The sequence below is a fragment of the Hevea brasiliensis genome, chromosome 12 (genome assembly GCF_030052815.1).
Source record: "Hevea brasiliensis isolate MT/VB/25A 57/8 chromosome 12, ASM3005281v1, whole genome shotgun sequence".
Taxonomy (NCBI): Eukaryota; Viridiplantae; Streptophyta; class Magnoliopsida; order Malpighiales; family Euphorbiaceae; genus Hevea; species Hevea brasiliensis.
Window position 1 is genome coordinate 3,415,072 of NC_079504.1, and position 23,075 is coordinate 3,438,146.

A 23,075-nucleotide genomic window follows, 5' to 3' on the forward strand; every position below is an offset into this window, starting at 1 on the left:
TCAAGTGATATTTTTTTTGTTAGTTGACTTGTACAAATCAGCAAAAAATAATAATAATAATTAATTGATAAATGACATTTCTTTTAAGTTAATTACTTAAATATATGATATTTATTTATAAGTTTAGATATATATATATATATTAATTTTAATATATATAAATTGATTATAGATAAATAACCTAGCATGTTTGATATATAAAAATATATTTTTTCCTCTTAAAAATATAATTTTTTGATTTATATATAAGCAAATTGTTTTTACAAATTAGGAAAAGTAAATCTCTGCAAAAAATAATGAGTGGAGGAACATTGTGTTCCGACTGTACTTAATAATATCTCAGTATTTTTATCCAACTCAAAGTGTTATCGTTTTATGTTGGTTGGGTCATCGTCTCATTGACTCATAAAATATCTACAATGTGCTGAACCTTCAACGTCCGGTGAAGGAACCTACTTTCGAAGTTTTCCCATTTTTGAAAGAGACAGAGATGATCATCTATTGAAAAATCAGTTTGACCCTTAGCCATTAAGATTACGCTTTTGAGATTTTGACCGGTGGTGCGTTGCCAATTACCCTGTCCCTGATAGCTTTGGAATTTCCTATTATAAATAACTAGCATAATATCATAGTATGCATAAATAATTTATAATTTTTATTTTTTAATTTAATTATTTATTATATTTTAAATAAAATAAATTATTATTAAATTAATTTTAAATTAATATTTTTATCTTATAATAGTAAATTTTAATTAATTTATGGTATAATTAATTAAAATACATATTTAATTTTTTTTATACATATATTAATAGTAATTTTTATAATTATTTTTTTAAAAATGTAATAAAAGTATTTTATTTAAAAAATAATTTAATTTTTATAAAATTTTTATATTTTATCTCATAATTTATGTAAAATTATATATATTTTTTATAAATTATAAAAAAATATATTAGATTAATAACAAAAAAAAATATTATTTTAAGAATATATAAATATAATTTTTTTTATTATTAATATAATAAAAAATATTAAATTACTAATGAATTGAATTATTTAATTTTAATAATAATAAAAATATATACCATTATTATTAATTAAAAATAATATTCTATTATATTATTTTTTAAAAAATATTATATCTAAGTATAATTTTTTTTTATTATTCTAATATATTTTTGATAAAATAATTATTTGATAAAAAATGATTATCACTTAATATAAATTTATAATATAACATAAATATATTTCATAAAAATTAAAATTTTAAAATATTGTCATTTTCTATTAATATAATAAATATTAAAAATACATACTATTTTTTTAAAGATAGATTTTATTACTATAATTTTAATTTATTTAATCATTTTTATTTATAATTAAACTCTCATGCAATCATATTTATAATTTATTTTTAAAATTTTATTTCTATCTAAAAATATAATTATAAAATAATTTATACATAAAAATATAGATATTTAATTAAACTTTAAAAATAATTCTGTTAAAATTTAATAATAACAAAATATAGATAATTAAAATATTATTTATAATTACATTAGATATATAATTATAATGAAATAAAATATTTAAAAGTTTAAGAAATATTAAATAAGAATTTTATAAAAATATTAATAATTAAATATATATTAATTAAATATATTTAAATAAATAAATAAATTTTAAGAATTATAACTAATAATTTTAAAAAATAATAAAAAAATAGGGCAAATGAAAAAAGAATTGAGGGCATTTAGGTGAAATAAAAATATTTGGTGAGATGAGAGTATTTGATATGTATTACACATCTCATATGACATATTATATATAGACAAATAAATGAAAACTATTTAAATAAAAAATAATTTATAATTAAACATTATTTAATTGAAAAATAATAATAAAAGAATTCAAATTCAATTTTTATAACAATAAAATATTTTCTATTTATTTTGTCATTTCAATTAAATGGCCATAAGTTGGTCATAATGATAATAATAATAATAATAATAATAATAATAAGTATTAATTAATATTAAAAAGGTGAAATAAAAAGAATATTAAATTATTAATATAAAAAATAATACATGTTAATTATAAAAGTTATAAATAAGTCAAATATCTATATTTTATTTTTATAACTTTTTATGTAAACTACACTTTTTGTGTCTCAAATTTTTTAATAAAGATTTCATAATAAAAATAATAGAAAATATAACAATGTAACAATAATATTTATTAAATATATGAAATAATTCAATATTAATTAAATGAAATAATAATTGATTATGATATTATAAATTAATGACCATTTTTTTTAAACTAATGGTCATCAATGATTTATTATTATTATTATTATTATTATTATTATTATTAAGGGTAACATATGGTAAATAATATTTGTGCATAAATAAATTTATAAAAATAATATAAATAATTTTTAAATATTATATTTAAGTTTAAAATGTATTAATTTTTTAAAATCAAATTTTAAAAGAAATAATAATTTAAATCATAAATGTTAAGGTGGTATTGTAAATAATAATAATAATTAAAAGAGAAAAAAATTAAATAATATTTAATATTTATAAAATAATATAATTAATTTTTAAATATTACATTTAATTACAAAATGTCTTAATTTTTAAAAATTAAATTTTAAAGAAAATAATAATTTAAATAAAAAATATTAAGATAATATTGTAAATAATAATGATAATTAAAAGAAAAATAAAAAAATTAAATAATAAGTAGTATAAAGGAGAGTATTTATAATTGATTATGATATCACAAATTAATAATCAATTTTCTTTAAATTAATGATCAACAATGACTTATTATTATTATTATTATTATTATTATTATTATTATTATTATTATTATTATTATTGGGGTAATATGTGACAAATAATATTTTTATATAAATAAATTTATAAAAATAATATAAATAATTTTTAAATATTATATTTAATTATAAAATATTTTAATTTTTTAAAATTGAAATTAAAAATAATAATAATTTAAATAGTAAATATTAAGATAATATTATAAATAATAATGGTAATTAAAAGAGAAATAAAAAATTAAATAATAATTATGTTTTATAAAATAATATAAAAAATTTTAAATATTATATTTAATAATAAAAGATTTTAATTTTTAAAAGTTAAATTTAAAAAAATAATAATTTAAACTATAAATATTAAGATAGCATAAATAATAATAATTAAAAAAAATTAAAAATTAAATAATAATTAATTAAAAAATATATTTATAAAAAGTAACAAATGATAAATTTATCGAATAAAGTGATACGTGTTATTTTATTGAAAATATGGGCACTTTATATATACATGCTTTTTTGGCTAGAGGATTTGTGGGTTTTTTTTTTTTTTTGTCTTTTTTTTTTTTACTGAGATCAACTTGTGATGACTTGGTGGTGTTGTTAGGAGATCAGAGAAGAAAATACTTGTCGCCGGTTTTAAGGCCCGTAACGGTGGTGGCGGGCCAGGTCTATGGCCGCGGCTACCGCGCCATGATTGGTAAATAGTGCCTAACAAGCTTTTTAAAATTTGCGTTATGCTGCGATGTGAATTTTTTTTTTTTTTTATGTATACATATTTATTATGTTAATATAATTAATAAAAAGATATTTTTTTAAAAAAATACATGTAATTTTATTTTAAAAATATATAAAAAATTAAATTATATGTAGATCATAACTCAAGTGAAATAAAATTTTAATCATTCATTATATTATATATTAGTTATGTGTATATAGTTTAGTTTAAAATAAATTAATATTAATAATATTATATTTATTATTTATTTATTATAATGCATAGAATAAACATATAATTTCAAAAAAAAAAAAATTATAGATTATAGTTATAAAAGAAAATAATAGTAATGATTGTTTAAAAAAGTAATAAAAAATAAGTCTAATATTATTCTTAAGGTAATAGTTTTAGTATATAAAAAAATTGTCTATGCATATTGTTTTAAAATATTTTTAATTATTAAAAAATAAATTAAATATAAGCCAAGTAAATTTAATTATTTATTATTTATAATTATACATTTAATAGACTAACAACTCTAAATAGATATTATAAAAAGTTTATAAATATTATTTTTAAATATTTAAAATATAATAAATATTATTATTATTATTATTATTATTATTATAAAAATAATAATTTTAATCAAAATTTTACTATTTTAAAGTAGTGTTTGTAGGAAAAAAAATAAAGCTCAAATAGATTAGTAAAATTTATTTTATCATAAAATAATATAATCTTAAAATTGATTTAAGAAAAACAATTATAATGAATGCAAATTAAATAATTAAATAATTAAAAATAATTAATTGAAAATAAAAAGTAAAAATTATACAAAAAATCAATTTATTTATGAATAAATAAATGGTTTAAATATTAAAATAAATAAATAAAAAATTTAAAAATTCAATTAACAAAATATAATATCTATATAAAAATTTAAAAAGGATTCAAGCATTCATTTTAATTCAGAAAATTCAATTAATTAAAAAAAATGTTGTAGTGGGTTAGTGATCGAAGATATCTCATGTAAAAATTAAAAAGAAAATATTAAATTTTAATAATAAAATAAAAATTAAAAAAAAGACACTAAAAATAAAGAAATGTAATAGGGAAAATTATCACAACATTGTTATTAATCTATAAATTTCAAAATTATTTTAATAATAATAATAATTAAATAATTTGAAAGCAATTAAAATTAAAATATAAATTAAAATAAAAAAATAATTTCAATTGATATATATATATATATTATTTATTATTATATTATTAGACTGTTAAAAAAGTAAAAATTATTAAGATTTAAAAATTATTTTTTTCATAAATTTTATTTAAAAAATAATTATTCGATGTATGAATATTAATTGTCATCTGATAATTATAATAAAAAATTATAAAAATAATAATACTTTTAACTTCTCAACTCTCCACAATTAACACATACTATTTGTAACAGGAAAAAAAAAAGATAGATTGGTAGAGAGGATTTTTTACTTTGCTTTTCTTTAATATAATAATAATAATAAAAAGGATAAAATTGTATTTTACTGTTTCTGATAAACAGCAAAAGAGTTGTTTTACTGTTCTTTATAAACAGTAAAAAAGTTATTTGTTTTTAGTATAATATAATAAAGTACAGTGAATAAAAAAAAATTAATTAATTACCTAGCTAAAGAAAAATTGGCTTTTTCTTATATAATTTTGGTCAATATTTTTTTAAATCCTTAGAAATAGATAATTATGCCATTTTTCCAACCAAAGATAAAAATAGCAAGAAAAAAGTATTTAATCCAAACTGAAATTGAAATTTATTTTTTTGATAAAAAAAAAAATTGAAATTTAAAAGTTGAATCATTGCGTAGTTTGCGAGTGCTGGGGGATTATTGAATATCTTACGAGTAAAGACTCCATCTTCACTTTATTGAGGTTTCATTTCAGCATCCTTCAACTTGATCGCTATAAGCCAAGCCAAACCATGTACAGTAATACTCCAGAAGAGGAGGAGGAGACTTCCGTTGACTGCTTCAGCGATGGCTTCGATGATGCTTATTTCGACGATGCCCTTAGCACTGATGATCTCTTCTTGGAATCTAATTGTGATCATCATCATGATCACGATGCCAATCATTCCAACCATCTTATTACTAAGCATCAAAATTACAGGATCCTCAAGGAAGATGATATCCGTCAACGCATGGAGGATGAACTTGCTCAAGTCTCCTCTGTGCTTTCTCTTCCAAAACCTGAGGCAAGTATCTTACTCTGCTTCTTCAATTGGTCCCTCACTAAACTCCATGATTCTTGGTTTTCTGATGAGTTCGCTGTCCGTGAAAAAGTGGGCTTGCTTCAGAAAACACTTTTGCTTCCCGAAATTTTCTCAATTGATTCTGCAATTATCACTTGTGGGATTTGTTTCGATTCCTACCCCCCTGATAGGATCAGCTCCGCTGCCTGTGGCCACCCTTATTGTAACGATTGCTGGTCTAGTTATATAAGCACTTCTATTAATAATGATGGTCTTGGGTGTTTGATGCTCAGATGTCCTGACCCATCTTGTCGTGTCGCCGTGGGTCAGGACATGATCGACTCATTGGTGTCCAAAGATGATAGAAACAAGTATGCTCGGTGCCTTGTTAGGTCTTACATCCAAGAAAAGAGGAAGATAAAGTGGTGTCCTGGTCGAGACTGTGATTGTGCTATTGAGTTTTTTGATGGGGATAAAAGCTTTGATGTTTCTTGTCTATGTTTTACTAGTTTTTGCTGGAATTGCGATGAGGAAAGTCACCGTCCTGTGGATTGTGAGACTGTGAAGAAGTGGATTTCCAAGAACCAGTCGGAGTCTGAAAACGTTAATTACATACTAACCTACTGCAAGCCTTGTCCTAACTGCAGGAGACCAATCGAAAAGAATGATGGTTGTATGCACATGACTTGCAGGGTCTGTAGACATAGCTTTTGCTGGTTATGTCTTGCTTCGTATGAAAATCATAGACAATGTAATGGATATCTGGATAATGTAGTGAGGAAAAAGGAGATGGCAAAGCAATCTTTAGAGAAATATACACATTATTTTGAGCGATGGGATGCCAATCGAAAGTCGAAACTAAAAGCACTTGCAGATTTTCAACATGTGAAAAATGTGAAATTCAAAAAGCTTAGTGAGATACAAGGCATACCTGAAGACAACTTGGATTTCATAACAAAGGCATGGCTGCAGGTGGTTGAATGTAGGCGAGTGCTGGAATGGAGTTATGCATATGGATACTACCTGCCTGAAAATGAGCTTGCTAAGAAACAGTTTTTTGAGTACTTGCAAGGGGAGGCAGAGTCTGGACTGGAAAAACTTCATAATTGTGCGGAGAAAGAGCTGGAACAGTTTCTTGATTCTGATGGTCTATCAAAGGATTTCATTAAATTCCGGACAATGCTACTTGGCCTTACCACTGTAACTGGAAATTACTTTGAGAAGCTGGTAATAGCATTGGAGAATGGCCTATCTGATGTGGTCTCCCATGAGGCAAGCAGCTCGAGGGATGAAGTAGAAGATTATTGGTTTTGTGATCTTTGCACTTATGCCAATCCTGTGTCTGTCCTGGAATGCCAGATGTGCGTCGTGCTTGATGAAGATGAAGTTTAGAGATAGAGATTCTTCTGTATACTCATGTGCGCAACTTAGGCTAGCTCAGTGCTCTGTAGTCTCACTCATCAATTTGCCAAACAGGTTTAGGAATAACTTGTGCCTTTGTTACTGATTATATATATATATAGTCAGACTTGACAGCAAATAACATCATTTCTATTTTGAAACTCGTCATATTAAAAATATCGTTCTTAATTCTGTCTAGATTCACAAATTTTGCAACTCATGGAGTAACATCCAGGAATAATCTAGGTATTTGATTGGTCAGGCCTACAAAAATTGTGAAAGCATTTTATATTTATTTCCCTGCTAATCAACTGTGCTAATTAGAAGCAGATGCATAAAGCTCATATAATTTTCACCCAATTTTTGTCACTGAGCAAGTGAAGCTTATGGGCAATCTTGTAAACTTCTCATCAGTAATTCCTACTAATTTACTCCCAGTCCTTTGGCAGTCTATATTGCGTGTTATCCCTAAATTTATTGATATCCTTTGAAATGTTGAATAAATGTTTTCTGACATTTTGACGGTACTTATCCTGGTTAAGTTTGCCTTCTGCAGCAGTTTGAATGACTTTTCCAGTTTGCCCTCAAGTTCAGGGATTTGATGTATATGATTATGCTATAGAAGTAATTCAGTTAATGACAGTTGGAAACTTAGGAATGGATCTTCCAAGATTTTAAAATCTCCTTATCTGGGGAAAGCTAATGCCTCAAAGATAGTTTGTTAGTTGCCTTCTCTGCTGCAGGTTGAGAAACTGTACAAGAAGCTGCACAGGAACTTCTGAGTAAATTATAACTTCTTTATGGGATAAGGTTAAGGTAAGCTTTCTTGTTAAATCTTAGGGCTCATAAGCGAATGCTTATTTGAAGTCAATCTGGCAGCGCACTAATGGGTGTTTGAATGTTGCGAAGTTAATGAAGCTGCGATGAGGTGATTTTTGGAACCTACAAATAGAACTGTTGGTAGAAAAAAACTTAGGCACGTGGGAGGAGAGGGGGAATCCGCTCTGGGGGATTCTGAGTTTCTGTTTAGGTCTTATATTGGAGAGAATAGGAGCACAAGATGGTGCCCTGGCTCTGGCTAGTCAATAAGTGATTGAGTTCTTCAGTGGGGAAGGAAGCTTTGATGTTACTTTCCATTGTTTTGCTAGTTTTTTGCTGGAACTGTGATGAGGAGGGTCACCGTCCCTTGGTCGCGAGACTGTTAAGAGGTGGGTTTTAAAGAACATATATGAGAATGTGAATTACTCTCAAGCCTATTGCAAGCCTTGTCCCAAATGCAAGCGACCCATAAAAAAAATATTGGGTGTATGCACATGAATTGCAAGGTCTGTGGGCACAATTTTCGCTGGATGTGCCTTGGTTCATTTGGCTATCATTCAACTTGTAATGCATATGAAATTTCGGATACATAAGCCAGGAGAAAGGAGATGGCATAGCAATCTCTGGAGAAATATATGCATTATTTCGAACTTTGGGATGCCAATAGAACATCCAAAGTAAAGGGTATTGCAGATTTCCGAAGAGTAAAGAATGAGCAATTCAAACATCTTAGTAAGAAACTAGGCATATCTGAGGCATATTTCTGAATTTTAACCAAAGCTTGGCTGCAGAATGCAGATAGTTGAGTGTAGGGGAATACTGGAGTGAAGCTATGCATATGGATGCTCCCTGCCTGACAATGAGCTTGTAGAGAAGCATCTTTGAGTATTCGCTGGGGGAGGCAGAATCTACACCGGAAAAGCTTCATAATTTTGTTGAAAGAGAGCTACAAACATTTCTCAATGCAAACAACCTATTAAAAAATTCCAATGATTATAGAAGAAATTTAATTCAACTGACAATTGTGCTAGCAGCAAATCCAAGGATCAATTCGAAGATGATTTTTGGTTTCGTAACTCTCTACCTTTGCCAATCCCTTCTGTGTCAATAAATGCTAAATATGTATGCCAGATGATTAATTGTGAAGGGCTTCATTAACATATATGGGGCTAAGCGGTTAGGTCAATTAATTGCTGATAATAGGACCAATCTCTTTCATCAACTTTAGCGAAAGATACTGCTTTATTGATTTACCTATTACATAATCAGGATTGAACCTCAGTAGTAATAATACCTGTTATGTGCCTTCAGGTTTCTCTGTTTAATATTACTCATCAGGTGTATCACATACATTAATTAGAAGAAGAATAATATTCATACAATAATTAAGAAAATGTATATTGTTCTTCTTGCTTTGTTTCTCCTTGGCGCTGAAACTTACACAAGTAAAAGCTGCAAAATCCTTTTAGGGGTTAGAGCCTTGGAGGCATTCCTTCTTCTTCTTCTTCTTAATACAGAAGGCTTGAACATAATGCCTAAGCTAAGGCTCAATTTGGGTGTAATACAAGTAGGATTTTTCTTTCTATTGTATAAGTACTAGTAGAATATACAAAAGATGTATGACCAACAAAAGAATTAAGGTTTAGTTCCTTCTTGGCCGTAATGCGTGCCAAATATATATGCACTGATACGAGCATTCCTCTGTTACCTGCCTTCTCCCGAAATACCACCAACTGAGAGTTTTGAAAGAATGAATATACAAGCTGAGGAAACCAGCACAGATCCTGCAAAAGAGGCAAGATCCAAACTCGTAACTAGAGGTATGTTCTTGAATTTCTCCAACAATCCCACTTGCAGTATCATCATTGCAGCATGCCCAATTCTAGACTTGGCTTGTGTAACTGACTCCATCTGCATCCATGTTGGAAGAGACTGAAGGAGACACAATAGTCAGTCAAAAACCTAAGTATTTAGCAATATCAGAGCCTAAGATAAACATTCATGCAATTAAAAGCTCACCTTCAAATAGAATAGCCCAAAAAAGTTTGATCCTGGCAGCCATGGCCTTTCGTCTTTTGAATTCTTTGGTCCCACAAAGATGACATACAACCCAACCCCAAATATAAGCATGGCTGTCCCTACCAAGAACATGTCTGCAAAAAAAGAACAACACTGTGGTTCAGTTTGCTGAACCATAAAGATGGTGGAAGAAAACACTCAAGCATATAAGGTGGCAGATATACCAATGGCTTCTATAAGTAGCTGCACCAAATGTCCTTGATCAAAACTATGAGATAACGTATTAAAATAGTGAAAGTATGACTTTAGAATGAGAAAGCAACCCTGCAAAATATGACGTGACAAATATCTTTGTCAGTGTCCGACATGCTAAAAGCAATTTTAAACAAAATACAAGTGATTTGTTTCCGTCCTTTATTTTCTAAAAATAATGACAATAATAATTTACCTCCAGAAAACACAATACTGAACCTAGCAAGGATCCCGCAATGGCAAATAATGTGAAGAACCGACAATCAATTATTGCCTGCATAATAACAATATGATAATTAAGTTTTAATTTTTAAATTAATTGTGATCAATTAAATAAATTCTTTTCACTGTATTTTTTTATATTATTATAACTATAATAAAATTTTATCATAATTAATAATAAATTATAATTAAATATCAATAATTTATGATAATCACAAAGATTAATTCAATATATAGTATCGTAATTACAGAAGAAGACGAGCGAACCTTTTCAATGAGCATCTGGACCTGTAAATTCCAGGGCTTTCGTTTAACAGCAGGCTTCAACACCTTAAACAAAGCATTGCAAACAGTTGCAAGCAAAGAAGACAAATCCAATCCCTCATCAACCCGTGATTCTGCAGTGATCAAGCTCTCATTAGTAGACACGGATGGTTTCATAGCAGCCGCCGTTGATTTCCTTTTGTCACCGTCCCCTGAAACCATCTTCTCTCCACCCAACCCTGCAGTATTCTTGCCAATGAATTTCACCGTCGTAACAGATGATGAAGTTGAACCAGGAGGAGGAACATGACGCAGAGGCCTAAAAGAACGTAAAAGTCTTGTGGTTGCCATTGCTCTTAATTAATTTAATTTAATTTTCTTGGTTTGGTTAGCATGTGCTTTGCCTTTGTAGTACTTTCTGGGTTTTAGGCTAAACTTTTAGCCATTTGCTTGGTGGCTTTTCTTTATAGGGTCAGTGTGAAGAAGAGATGATTCCAAGCATATTAGCTCAGAGCTTCGACGTCGCTACGCGGAAGTTGAATTTTGCCCCTTTGTTTTTTTCACTTTTCCCAGCTTCAGCTTCTTTCTTGGAGAGGTGGATTTGAAATCGATTTGTTGAAATTTTAAAACCACGTGACGATTTTCCACAAACGCGTGGGGTCATAAGAGTTGTGAGGCTAACACGTAGCAGGGCGTGTCTTACGGAGGTGATGTCGCTTGGTATTCCAACGGTGGGCTTGGAAGAATGTTTTGTTTGGTAGTGTTTCCAAAGAAGCAAACCTGAACTCGTGTGGTTGCGTGGAGGAATAGTAGTCGGCGCACGTGCAAATAGGCTGAAGAAGAGTCTTGATTCATTCGTTGTTGGTTGGCCTAAGGTCTCAGGAACGGCTATTATAGCAGCTGGTACAATTTCTGGGGAAGATGACCAATAAAATCTTAAAAGAACGAACGGTAATTGTAAAACAGCAGATGGAGATGGTTCTGTCGATTTGCTAGCAATTCCCATTTCCCAACTGGCAATGAATGAATGATGTTCTTGGCGATGCATATTATGTGTCAGCTTCCAGACTTTATGCAGTACATTCTTGTGATTAATTAATTCACGATCCAAAACAAACACGCGCCTGGAGCCGGTTGAAATCGATTTTGGTTCAAAATTTTACAATATATTTGGAAAACTTTAAGACGGAAAGAAAATTAAAGAATATTTTCTCTTTACTATTTTTTTTTCTTTTATTTGGATGAAACGAAACTTAAAAAATAAAATTATTATTCATTGTTTAGAAATGATTAAAACTAAAAAGAAAAAAGAAAGTTATGATGAATTTATGATTTTATTCTATATATTTTTTAAAAAAATTAAATAGAAAAAGTTTAATTTTCTTAGAGAAGCAACTTTTTTCTTTACTCTCTATTATTATTTTCGTCTCTTTTGCAAATAAAAAGAAGTATCTTTATCCCTATATTTTTTCCAAGTTATTTTCTTTTCTTTTATTTTCACACCCAATCAAAGAATTAAGATATTTGAAATTAAAGTGCAAGATTCTTTGATTTTGATTTTGATTTAAATTTAATTTAGTTTAATTTTAATCTGATTTATTAAATATTTTTTTAAAAAAATGAAAACATCAATTTTGAATCTAAATTTTAATTTAATTTTAATTCTCTTTAAAGGAAGATAAAAATAAGATAATCGGAGAAAAAATATCAAATATTTACGTCAATTTATATTTATATGTATAACTTCTAATTTTTTATAAAATAGCCGCACCTTTAATATTTGTAACGATTGTACCTAATAGGGTGAAATTGAATTTAAAAAATTAATAGTAAATTACAATATAGTATATAAAATTTTATTTGATTAATAAATAAAATTTTTTGATATAATTATGATTTAACATAAATGTTTGATATTTTTAGTTCATTGATTAAAATTTATATTTAAAAATAAATTTTATTTTATGTTTACTTTTAATTGAAACTTTACACTAAAAAATATTTTTATTAATTTTAATTAATGTAATTATCTCTTAAATTAGGCAGAAAATTTTATATATTCAAATATAAAATGTAAAAAGAATTCATACATTTTGACAAAGTAATTTTTGAAAATAATATATAATTAAAAAGAATATATCCTATATGAATTGTAGTATTCATTAATATGTATTTTATATATAGTTTACTCTAATTAATACGTATATTTTGTTTAATGCATGCTACATTTCATGATAAATCGGACTTAAACTTTATGAATAACTTGTATACTTTACTTTTTTTATTTTCATGAAGTTCATAATGTGGAGAATGTAATGGCCTGGCCCACTAGTGATATTGTCTGCTCTGAGCTGAAGCCCTCACGGTTTTAAAACGCGTCACTAGGGGTTACGAACTAACAACTTATAAACCCAATATGTCTCTCGTGTTTTGTCGATGTGGGATTTGCCTAGGGTGTTATAATCTACCCCAGCAAGGATTGCCCCACCATCGTTCAAGGTTGGGTGTTACAATCCACCCCAGCGAGGATTGCCCCACCATCGTTGAGGATTGCCCCACCATCGTTCAAGGTTGCACGCGGAGCGGATCTGATACCACAAATGTAACGCTCCTTACCCGTCTATTGTATAGCCGAGCAAGAAGTGCCACATTCGGTGCCGGAGCACCGCTCCTTACCCGTCTATTGTATAGCCGAGCAAGAAGTGCCACATTCGGTGCCTGAGCACCCTATCTTGTTTTATCATGTCTATTGTAAATTTTAATGTGTAATTTTTATGTTTAGAATTTTTTTTTTTATATATCTTATTTCTGTGGAGACCAGGACAGATCCTCCTCTGTTTTATTAGCATCTGGCAGGTTCCACTATCATGTGTTAACATATTCGTAGTCATCTCACATATTTCCATATCATATTCTCTTTTATCATATCATTCACAACTATTTATGAGATCTCAAAATGAAGTGTCATCTATTGCATTAACGGCCCGGCCCACTAGTGATATTGTCTGCTCTAGGCCGAAACCCTCACGGTTTTAAAACGCGTCACTAGGGGTTACGAACCACCAACTTATAAACCCAGCATCTCTCCCATGTTTTACCGATGTGGGATTTACCTAGGGTGTTACAGAGAATTTATATAAATTATATGAAATTTATGTCTTACTATTCTATATCATATTTTTTGATCCGCATAATAAATCAAGTCTATACATAATTTTTTTTTTAATTATCACTCACTAATTCTTTGAAAAACTCATCGATGAGTTCAAATTCTAATTTAAGGGAAAAAAAACTCAATGCAAATTCTATACTTCTCTTCAAGAGGAAAAATAAAGAAAAAGATAAAAAAATTAATTGTAAAAAATTTATATTTCAAACCAATTTACCATGAATTATAGCATCCATTATATAAAATATATATACTAATTAAAATAAACTATATATAAAATATATATTTTATTTAATGGAAGCTATTTATGTGGGAAATATTCTTTCAATTATATATTATTTTTAAAATTATTTGATAACAATGTAAAAATTTAATTTTACAATTTACATTCGAATAAATAGATTTGTCTAGCCCAATGATTAAAGAAAAAATTACGTTAATTGAAATTAATAAAAAAAATTTTAGTATAAAGTTTCATTTAAGAATAAATATAAAATAAAATTTATTTTAAATATAAAATTTAATCAGTAAATATAATGTTAAACATTTATGCTAATTCACGATTATATTCAAAATTTTATTTGTTAACCAAATAAAACTTAAGGTATTATATTATAATTTACTGTTAACTTTTCAAATTCAATTTTACTCCATTGAATACAATCGTGACGAATCTTAAAAGTATGACTATTTCACATAAAATTAGAAATTATAAATATAAATGTGAATTAATATAAATGCTTAGTATTTTTAATCCAATTGGCCATAAAAATATATTTTAAATTAAACTGACCAGGTTTTGAATCAAACTGGCCATAACTAAACCTCTCTCCATAGACCATATCCATCCTCAGATTTCAACTATTATTGATTTAGATATTTTAAAATTTTCTTTAAATTTCTTTTAATTTAAATGCTATATTAATGATTTTTTTTTTTTTATCGAAAATTAAAGTTGTTCCATTAAAAGGGTAAGTCCGTAACTAATACAATGCAAGTGCTAGCTCAGAGGTCAGCCCAATAGATCAAATTTTCAAAGTGCTGAACAACACAATCAATAGGCCCAGCAACTTACTTAACCCAAACCCATTACAAGGCCTAGGCCATATATAAATCCTAGATAGTTGAAGCCGAACATGCACCACCCACAGAAATGCAGTGCTGCCCGTAGAAATGCAACACCGTTACACACCATTATGGAAGAGATACCAAGAAGATAAAGAATAAACCAGATCTTGCAAGCATAAGCAAGTTTGATGCAGAAGAAAAGAAACCTATGTACCAAAACCAATAAGGGTAAGTTGTTGGACTACCTTGGAGAGCCATGGAAGCAACAAAAACGGTACCAAAATAAGCAAAGGACGGCATTGGTGGGGTTTTTTAGTGTCCCATTCGCACCTTCCGAGCTGATTTTTCATATTGCACCTTATAAGCAAACTACTACCAAGTGAGACTACTTACAAACACCCATAAAGCACACATGCAACCAAGATACAAAGCTGCTTAGGTTAGTTGAAACAACCCTCACTGGTGAAGTAATGGACATGCAAAAGAAAATCAAACCAATACATACAATCCAATCCAACTAATGGGAAGGTATAGATCCACTGTCAAGCTGGAGGAAGCGAAGGCCTGCCTGCACTTGAGGGGCAAAGGAGGCAACAAGTCTGCAATGGGAAAAGAACAGACCCCTAGCATAAGAAAAAAACAGAGAGAGATAGAGAGTTTCTCTCTCTAAACAATTTTTTTTTCTAGCAAAGATAGAAATATATTAGATTGGAACATAATACAAAGCCCAGGGCTGACGAGATATAGATCTAGAAAATAAGTTAAAAGCCCCCCATCCCACAGAACCAAGTCTAAAATCCCAACCCTACTATTGCAGTGGAAACCCTAGAGCAATAAGAGATGGCCTTCTGCAGTGTTGTCCACAACACATTTATTCTATATTACCATCATCAATTAAGCAAGGTAGGCTGTTGGGAGCATAAGCCACCACCAGTAGGAGGTGGGAAGGAGTTTCGCAAGTCATAAATGGCCCAAAGTAGTCACCCGTTACCGATCCATAAGTGCACATTGGTGGTCAAGAAACATGGATTTGCTAAAGGACTTTAGAGGAGAAGAAAGCTCCAACATCTCAATTTCACTTTAGCCTTAAGAGAGGCCGGCCACCAGAGAGTCGACGTTAGTTTCCTTGAGTTACCTCTCTTCACCACTATTTCTGAAGCCCCCCACACAATAGAAGACATGCCGTCCAAACAAAAACAAGCAGGTTATTAGAAATTTCCCTCTTAGATACCACAGAATCTGCAACAACACCCAAAACTCAAGCTATTTACAACTCATCCTAATAGTGAGGAGGGAGGAACTCACTTCTAGGCAAAGGGGAAGCCCCCTATCCTTGAGAAGTAGGAGAAGCTGCAAAGTCTACGGAAGAAAAGGTAGAAATCCTAAAGTTTAAAACCATAAAAAGTAGAAAGATTCTCTCCGCATTGTTTGGAAATGAGTTTTTTTTTAAGTAATCGAAGGTTTTTTAAAGTTTAAAAATTTTGAATTTTTATTTGAGAGGATGAAGATTTTTTAAAGTGTATATTTTTTAAAATTTTATTTTTTAATTTATTAAATTAATAAATTAATGAAATTTCCCCTTTAAAATTTTTAAATATTTAAAATTTTTTTCCTTTTTTTAACACTAAAAAATTATAAATTTTAAAAAATTATAAAAAATTTTATTTTATAAAATCCCAATTTACTCCATCTCTTCCAAAATGAATGATTTTTATTAACGATTTTTATATTTAACGATTTGGCTCAAGAGCTGACAAATTAGAATTATTCAAAAACTATCTTGAGATTTTTATTTAATGTCTCATCTATCCCTATAAGCAAACGGGTTTCCTGTAGCATCTGGGGCCGTCCAGATTGTGGGATTGTGGGTCCTTTCTACCTCCAACGGTCTAGATCATCTGGAATCGGCTTTGGTTTCTCCGCTGGGCGCTGGCCTCAGACTCTGCGGCAATGGAGAGATAGCAAAGTCAAAAATTATTTGAACGCTCTTCAAAATCCTTTTCATCTTTTTCTGCAGCTTCAAAATCGAATTTGAGAACTGGGCTTGTGTGATTAATGGGCGATTCTATTCTCTTTTCTTGTCTAAATTGCAGAGGTAAGTTATGATTTTTGCAACAGCGACTTCAAGTTTTGGCTTCATTCCAACATGGCCAACTGATGGTCGCCGGCCTCACTCGCACGATGTTGTCACATTGAACCGAGTTTCAAATCAGAGAGCATCTGACTTCACCCCAATAACTCGAGATGATAGGAGAACGTAAGCTGAGCTGCCTCTGTCACGCATTTTCACAAACACTCCTCTTGTGGCATAAAAATTCACACGCTAAGCTTGGAACTTTACAGGTGCGAGCTGTTTGATTTGTGCAAAAGACTAGTGCCATATGAGGATGCATGGAATTGGCAAAAAGACATTGTTAGAGAGAAAAGAACATTGATTGAAAGGAATGAAGAGTGCCCGGATACGCTGATCGTTTTGCAGCATCAACCTGTGTATACATTGGGTACCCGTAGTTCTGTAGGTTACCTGAATTTTGACGTAAGAGATGCTCCTTATGATGTTTACCGAACTGAACGAGGAGGAGAAGTTACCTATCATGGGCCTGGCCAGGTATTTTCTTCTATTTGCTAAGCTTTCCTTTGGGTTCAAACTATATGGATCATCTTTTAAATTCTCCGCATCGATTGGCTACAGAGAAATCTTATATTTCTGGTATTTTGTGCCTAACTATTAACTAATGTTGTGTATTGCATTGCAGCTAGTTATGTACCCAATTATCAATCTTCGAAATCACAAGATGGATCTTCATTGGTACCTTAGGGCACTTGAGGAGGTGGTCATTCGTGTTCTTTCCGCAACCTTCGCAATTGAGGCTTCACGTGTTGATGGTTTAACTGGAGTTTGGGTTGGTACGTTCTTTGTCCTTTGTCTGTGATTCTTTTACATGCATGTTCATCCCCTCGTTGTAGCAACTTAGTCTGCTGGACCTGGAACTTTAAAATGATCTTTGTATGATCAAGTATAGTTTGATGTTGTAAAACCATAAATTAACGACTAATGACTGCTTGTAAACTCTATATATTTATGGAAATTGACCCAAGTGGATTCATTTTGTATGTGATTGTCTGCATGCGTGTGAAGAAACAGGAATATGTAAATCTCTCCTGATCATTTTGTTCAAAATTCTGCTTCAGGGGATCAGAAACTGGCTGCAATTGGGATAAGAGTTTCTCACTGGATAACTTATCATGGTTTGGCACTGAATGTCACCACAAATTTGAAACCCTTTGATTGGATAGTCCCTTGTGGGATTAGGAACCGAAAGGTTGGAAGCATCAAGGGGTTGCTACAAGAAGTTGGATCTTGCAGTGGATATGAAAATGTAGATATACATCAACTTGACGATCTCCAGTTGATTGATATTACTTACAAATCTTTTATCAGGGAATTTTCTGAAGTTTTTCAGCTTAAGATCTGTCAAACCATATCCAATTTGAGGTTTTCGGAGAAGAAACCAGGAAAGGATAACTGATGGGTGAGTATTTATCTGGGATCTTGTCCGAAACATTTGTGCAAAAAGAACACTGGTAATCAATGTGATATCCTTCAGTGTTCTTAAGATCTTCATAACCCAAGGAATCATCTTGCCAACCGGTGACAGCAGAATCTTCAAAACTTTTGCATTTTGGATGTTACTCATACTGCAATTTTGTTTTATTTACAATGTACCCTATTCTGACAATCAAAATTCAAGAATTGCATAGGTCTGTTGAATACATAAGGAGCTCCCTACTGTGTGTTTGGAACTCGGTCTAAACAATTCCATTAAAACTAGTAATTGAATTTGGTTTTATTTAATTTGATTAATAAGCCAGATTAGGGACCTCTTGCATATTGAGATTTGATTCGCAAAATTTCCTCTGCTTACAGACATTTCATGTCCATGGGACCATTTGTAGGTAAAAAAAAGAAAAAATCCATATCAAAAGAACAAAAGTTTGATCTATGGGTTATCTTATATTACCATCTGAAATGAAAGATCATAAAATGGCATGTTAGAAGCTTTGGTCCTTAACAGTTGGAATGCTGAGAGAATAAAAATGAAAAATGGAATTTCTCCGTTCATATCAGAGCAAGCAAAACAACCGACATGTAAACAGTGAAATTGCTGCAGCACTGAAATTCGTCAAATGGTAGAGTGAATTATAACAGTTCTATTGAATTCAAGTCTTTCTCTAAACTGGCACTCGTACTTCCTTAACAACGGATTCCAAGGAACCAAGACAGGACTTGCTTAATGAACCTAGTTTAGTAATCTAAGATTAGCGGAAATTATAACGGATGACAATCATTAAACTTACGTTCATCAACCTTGTAGTTATCTCGTGCTGTGCAGATATTAAATGAGTACGAAACCTATAGGAACAGAATATACAATAGCCATTGCAAACATCAATAGTTCTCTGCTACAGGTCTAGAAGGAAAGAGCCTTGTGAAAAAGGTTAACAATGACCAGAGGCAAACCACACCGAGAACTTGGAAGGTTACTATCATAACAATTAAGGCGTTGTTTCTTTCCAACAACTCTGCAGACTCAGGAAGCCCCCTCATGGACAACATTAATTTCTCGATAAAATGAGCAGCTTTGGTTAATTGATATATTCTATAAACCTGCACAGGAAATTCAAATTATCAAACTTAAATTCAGGCTTCCGAATGAAAGATTGCAACAAATAGCAGTAGCATACCTCAAATATAATAGGAACTAAAGGCCAGCAAGATGATCTCCGCTGGTCCAGACGAATCTCAAAACCACGTTGAGCAATGCAGCCAACTAAGAACGGAAAAACAGAAACCAAGGCAGGTAGGCCAAGCACTGGCCAAGTTACATACGCAACCAACAGAGGGAAGATGACCTTAAAGCCCATAGCAAAGAAGGCTGATGTCAAGTATCCTTTAAGGCCTGTAATGAGACCCCACCTCTTTGGGCTAAATTGCAGATATGGCCTCTGAACTCGATCAGTTACAAGCAGGAATATTGCAAGACCAACATAAAACATCGCTTCAAAAGAAATTGATCCCACAATTTCTGCATAATAATTAGCATAAATATGTTATGGATTTCTTTTTGGCTAATTGCTTATATACAGAGTCTTATTGATATGAAAGAAATACATGATTGAATAGGTGAAACTTTTACCCCTTACTAGGGATAAATAGAAGCTCAACAACATTTTGAAAATTACCAGCTTAGTTTACCCTCAAGGTCCTTAACAAGAAAGTGAAAAACAACTTTCTTTTGCATCACATCTGCCAATCATAAGCTTATTGCTAGCACCCGAAAAAACAAAAAGCAGGATAGCCAGCTACTGAATAAATTGCGAAGCCATATACAGCATGCACAAACATTTATTTGAAGAGAGGTGTAATTTACAAATGCATTGTCCTATAAAATGGACCTGGTAGCTCATTATTTGATCTCATGACATTGGCAAGTTATAACAGAAAGATTTCTGAAACTTGAATTGAACTTATAGATCTATATAAATTTTTCCGAGTTCACTTAAGTGAAGGATTCTTTCCCATTCCAAAACATGAACCAGAAAAGAGTAATTCCAACCATTCACAAATCTGGAATTGCGCAATAATACTGAAATTGGGACCTCAACTAACTCATAGAGACAACTGGACATGGAAAACCAGTTAACTCATAGTCAAATTGACCCACAACAGAAAGTATAATTCAGAAGCAAAGCAATAATTTATCTTTTGCCAAGAAGGCATTTCAAGATTGAGCAACCCATAAGTATAATAAAACAAGCTACCAGAGGAAAGGAGGTTGAAGAACTGAGTTCGACAAGTACCTACAAGAACCTCATCCCTGATGAAAGCCTCAATTGCATTTGCAACGAAGAACTGGGGAACAATCAGTGATGATATCAATGCGACCGGCCCCAAAACCCAAAGAAGCGATCCTTTGTCTTCAGCAAAAGGAGTTGATACCAATTTTCCTTCTTCCACCGATTGGTGAGTCAACCCATAAAAGGAAGCAGAACCTGATTTCCCTCTAAATGGTTCCGAACCATGAAACCTATCAGCAGGTACAGCAGCATCATCTCGACCCAAAAGCTTCAAATTTGTGTTTCCACTAGAATTGGAACTAGAAGCACGTACAATAACTCCTCTGTTCAAGCATGATGACGGAAACCCTTTAAATACATTATCCAAACCCGGAATCAGAAATGCTGGGAAAGAACAAACTAGTTAGAGCACAAAAGCTGATCATATTCACCTTAAACTTGGTCTCTATTCTAATATTAACCGGACTCAGTATTACCTAATAAATTAATATAGAATAATGAATATCAGGTAAATTAATTTTCCTTGCCTTTCTTTAGTTTCTCAACAATCAAATAGAGTATGAATGCGAATTAACAGGTAAAATGAGAGATTCAAGAGAAAAACGTACATTTTGAGGCACTTCCAAGCCTTGAAGGAACCTAAAAATTTGTAATGTTGGAAGCAGAAAAAGAGAGTGAGATGGTGATTATTCTGGCGAACAAATGCAATAATGAGAAGAGTATGATTTTGATTCAATCCAAGTGTAAATTTACTTACAATTTGCTGATACAATAGACGATAAGCTGGAAATCTGAGTTTTGGAGCAGCAAACCCACGACAAACTGATTGCAGTTCCATTTTCTGGGAAGGATTATAGGGTTTAAAGGTAACAGTTGGCGAGCTTTCTCCGTTTTGAATATTTTTTTGGTGATTCAGGACTTAAACCCTAGAAGCCTAAACTCTGCACAGAATGTGAGAATCAAAATCTTGAGGGCAAATCTAAATATTCAGTTGGCCCAACACCAATAGAACCCACCAGCCAAGACTCACAGAGAACATTTACACTGTGGGCTGCAGTCACGCCTCCCCAAGTTGGACAATTTTTTTTTTCCGAAGATCATTAATTTTATATAAAAAGGCCTTAAAGGCCGAAGGGTAACAAGCACAAAAATGGTCATGGCCGAAAAAGAGGAAACCTAGCTATTACAAGAATGTAAGCCCAGCGCCTATGCCCAAACATAAAATCCGATGAAAGCTTCGACTAGTGTCACACCACCTACGAATGACAATTTCTTTTAAACCTGATCTGATTCACTCCGAATCAGATCATTTTTTTTATTTTAATATTATTCAAGGAGGAGATAAGGGGAAGTTCTCCCCAACCCAAATTATTTTTATTATAATTTTAATAAAAAATATATATATTACTAAAATTATATTTAAAATTTATATTTCTAACTTATAATTTATTTTTAAATAAATAAATTTATATTATATAATAATAATTAGAATAAAAAATAAATAAAAAGAAAAGTTTTCACAGGGAAACTTACCTTGCCTTGCTTTTCTGCCTAGATCCTGAACTACTATGGGGCGGGGATAGGGGGAGCAATCTCTACTCTCGATCTACCCTGATGCCATTCCTAGCACCACCCATGATTGCACAACTGAAGGTCCTTACAGACAGTACCCCTTCCAAACGAAAACCAGGGCCAAGAAGAGGACCCTCCTCCACCAAAATGGCTATGAAACCATCAACTAAATGAAACACAACCATAAGAACCAAGCAAACCATACACACATGAAGGGAACTGGCAATAAAGGAAGAAAACAAGGAGGAAGCAAAGCCCAAACTGGCCTCTCAATCTCTAATGGCCAGAGAGCGGCAGCTCAAACTCGGTCGATTTATTGTAACCCTTGGGAGTACCTCCTTTCTTTCCATCATAGCAATGACTATCTTTATCCAAGTTCCCTTAAACCCAAACAAAACATGCAACCTTCGAAACTTAAGAGAATAAGCAAACCATTGAAGAAGCTGAGTAGGTCACAAAGTATCCCTCTCATTATATGACTCGACCTACAAAATAAAAGCCACAAATTATATATTTACAACCCATCCCAAAAGAGGAGAGAGAGGAAAACTCTCACTTTCAGGTGAGGGAGGAAGTCCCTCTACTCGTGAGGGGCAGAGAGAAAGGGATAAACCCTAGA

General features: G+C 30.9%; 4 protein-coding genes across 5 annotated transcripts; 2 read left to right on the forward strand and 2 right to left on the reverse strand.

The window, feature by feature from the left end:
* The first annotated feature begins 5,273 nt into the window (after positions 1–5,273).
* On the forward strand, positions 5,274–7,401 carry LOC110653925 (probable E3 ubiquitin-protein ligase ARI7). The gene has a single exon (XM_021809737.2). The coding sequence runs from the start codon at positions 5,542–5,544 to the stop codon at positions 7,201–7,203; it is 1,662 nt and encodes a 553-aa protein (XP_021665429.1). The 5' UTR covers positions 5,274–5,541; the 3' UTR covers positions 7,204–7,401.
* A 2,015-nt stretch (positions 7,402–9,416) lies between these two features.
* On the reverse strand, positions 9,417–11,355 carry LOC110653926 (uncharacterized). The gene is made up of 5 exons (XM_021809738.2): positions 10,792–11,355; positions 10,499–10,576; positions 10,275–10,374; positions 10,051–10,184; positions 9,417–9,963 (listed from the first exon to the last, which is right to left on the reverse strand). The coding sequence occupies exons 1-5, from the start codon at positions 11,137–11,139 to the stop codon at positions 9,736–9,738; spliced, it is 888 nt and encodes a 295-aa protein (XP_021665430.2). The 5' UTR covers positions 11,140–11,355; the 3' UTR covers positions 9,417–9,735.
* Positions 11,356–16,780: 5,425 nt separating this feature from the next.
* Positions 16,781–18,881, forward strand: LOC110653924 (octanoyltransferase LIP2p, chloroplastic). Its single transcript, XM_021809736.2, has 4 exons — positions 16,781–17,282; positions 17,369–17,633; positions 17,782–17,932; positions 18,218–18,881. The coding sequence occupies exons 1-4, from the start codon at positions 17,128–17,130 to the stop codon at positions 18,553–18,555; spliced, it is 909 nt and encodes a 302-aa protein (XP_021665428.1). The 5' UTR covers positions 16,781–17,127; the 3' UTR covers positions 18,556–18,881.
* Positions 18,882–19,214: 333 nt separating this feature from the next.
* On the reverse strand, positions 19,215–21,973 carry LOC110653923 (uncharacterized). Of its 2 annotated transcripts, none has more exons than XM_021809735.2 (5): positions 21,642–21,973; positions 21,493–21,523; positions 20,888–21,232; positions 19,772–20,112; positions 19,215–19,694 (listed from the first exon to the last, which is right to left on the reverse strand). In XM_021809735.2, the coding sequence occupies exons 1-5, from the start codon at positions 21,720–21,722 to the stop codon at positions 19,476–19,478; spliced, it is 1,017 nt and encodes a 338-aa protein (XP_021665427.2). In that variant the 5' UTR covers positions 21,723–21,973; the 3' UTR covers positions 19,215–19,475. The 2 variants fall into 2 exon arrangements, with proteins under 2 accessions (XP_021665427.2, XP_021665426.2); XM_021809734.2 differs by having other exon boundaries at positions 20,888–21,268; positions 21,642–21,968.
* Positions 21,974–23,075: the final 1,102 nt, after the last annotated feature.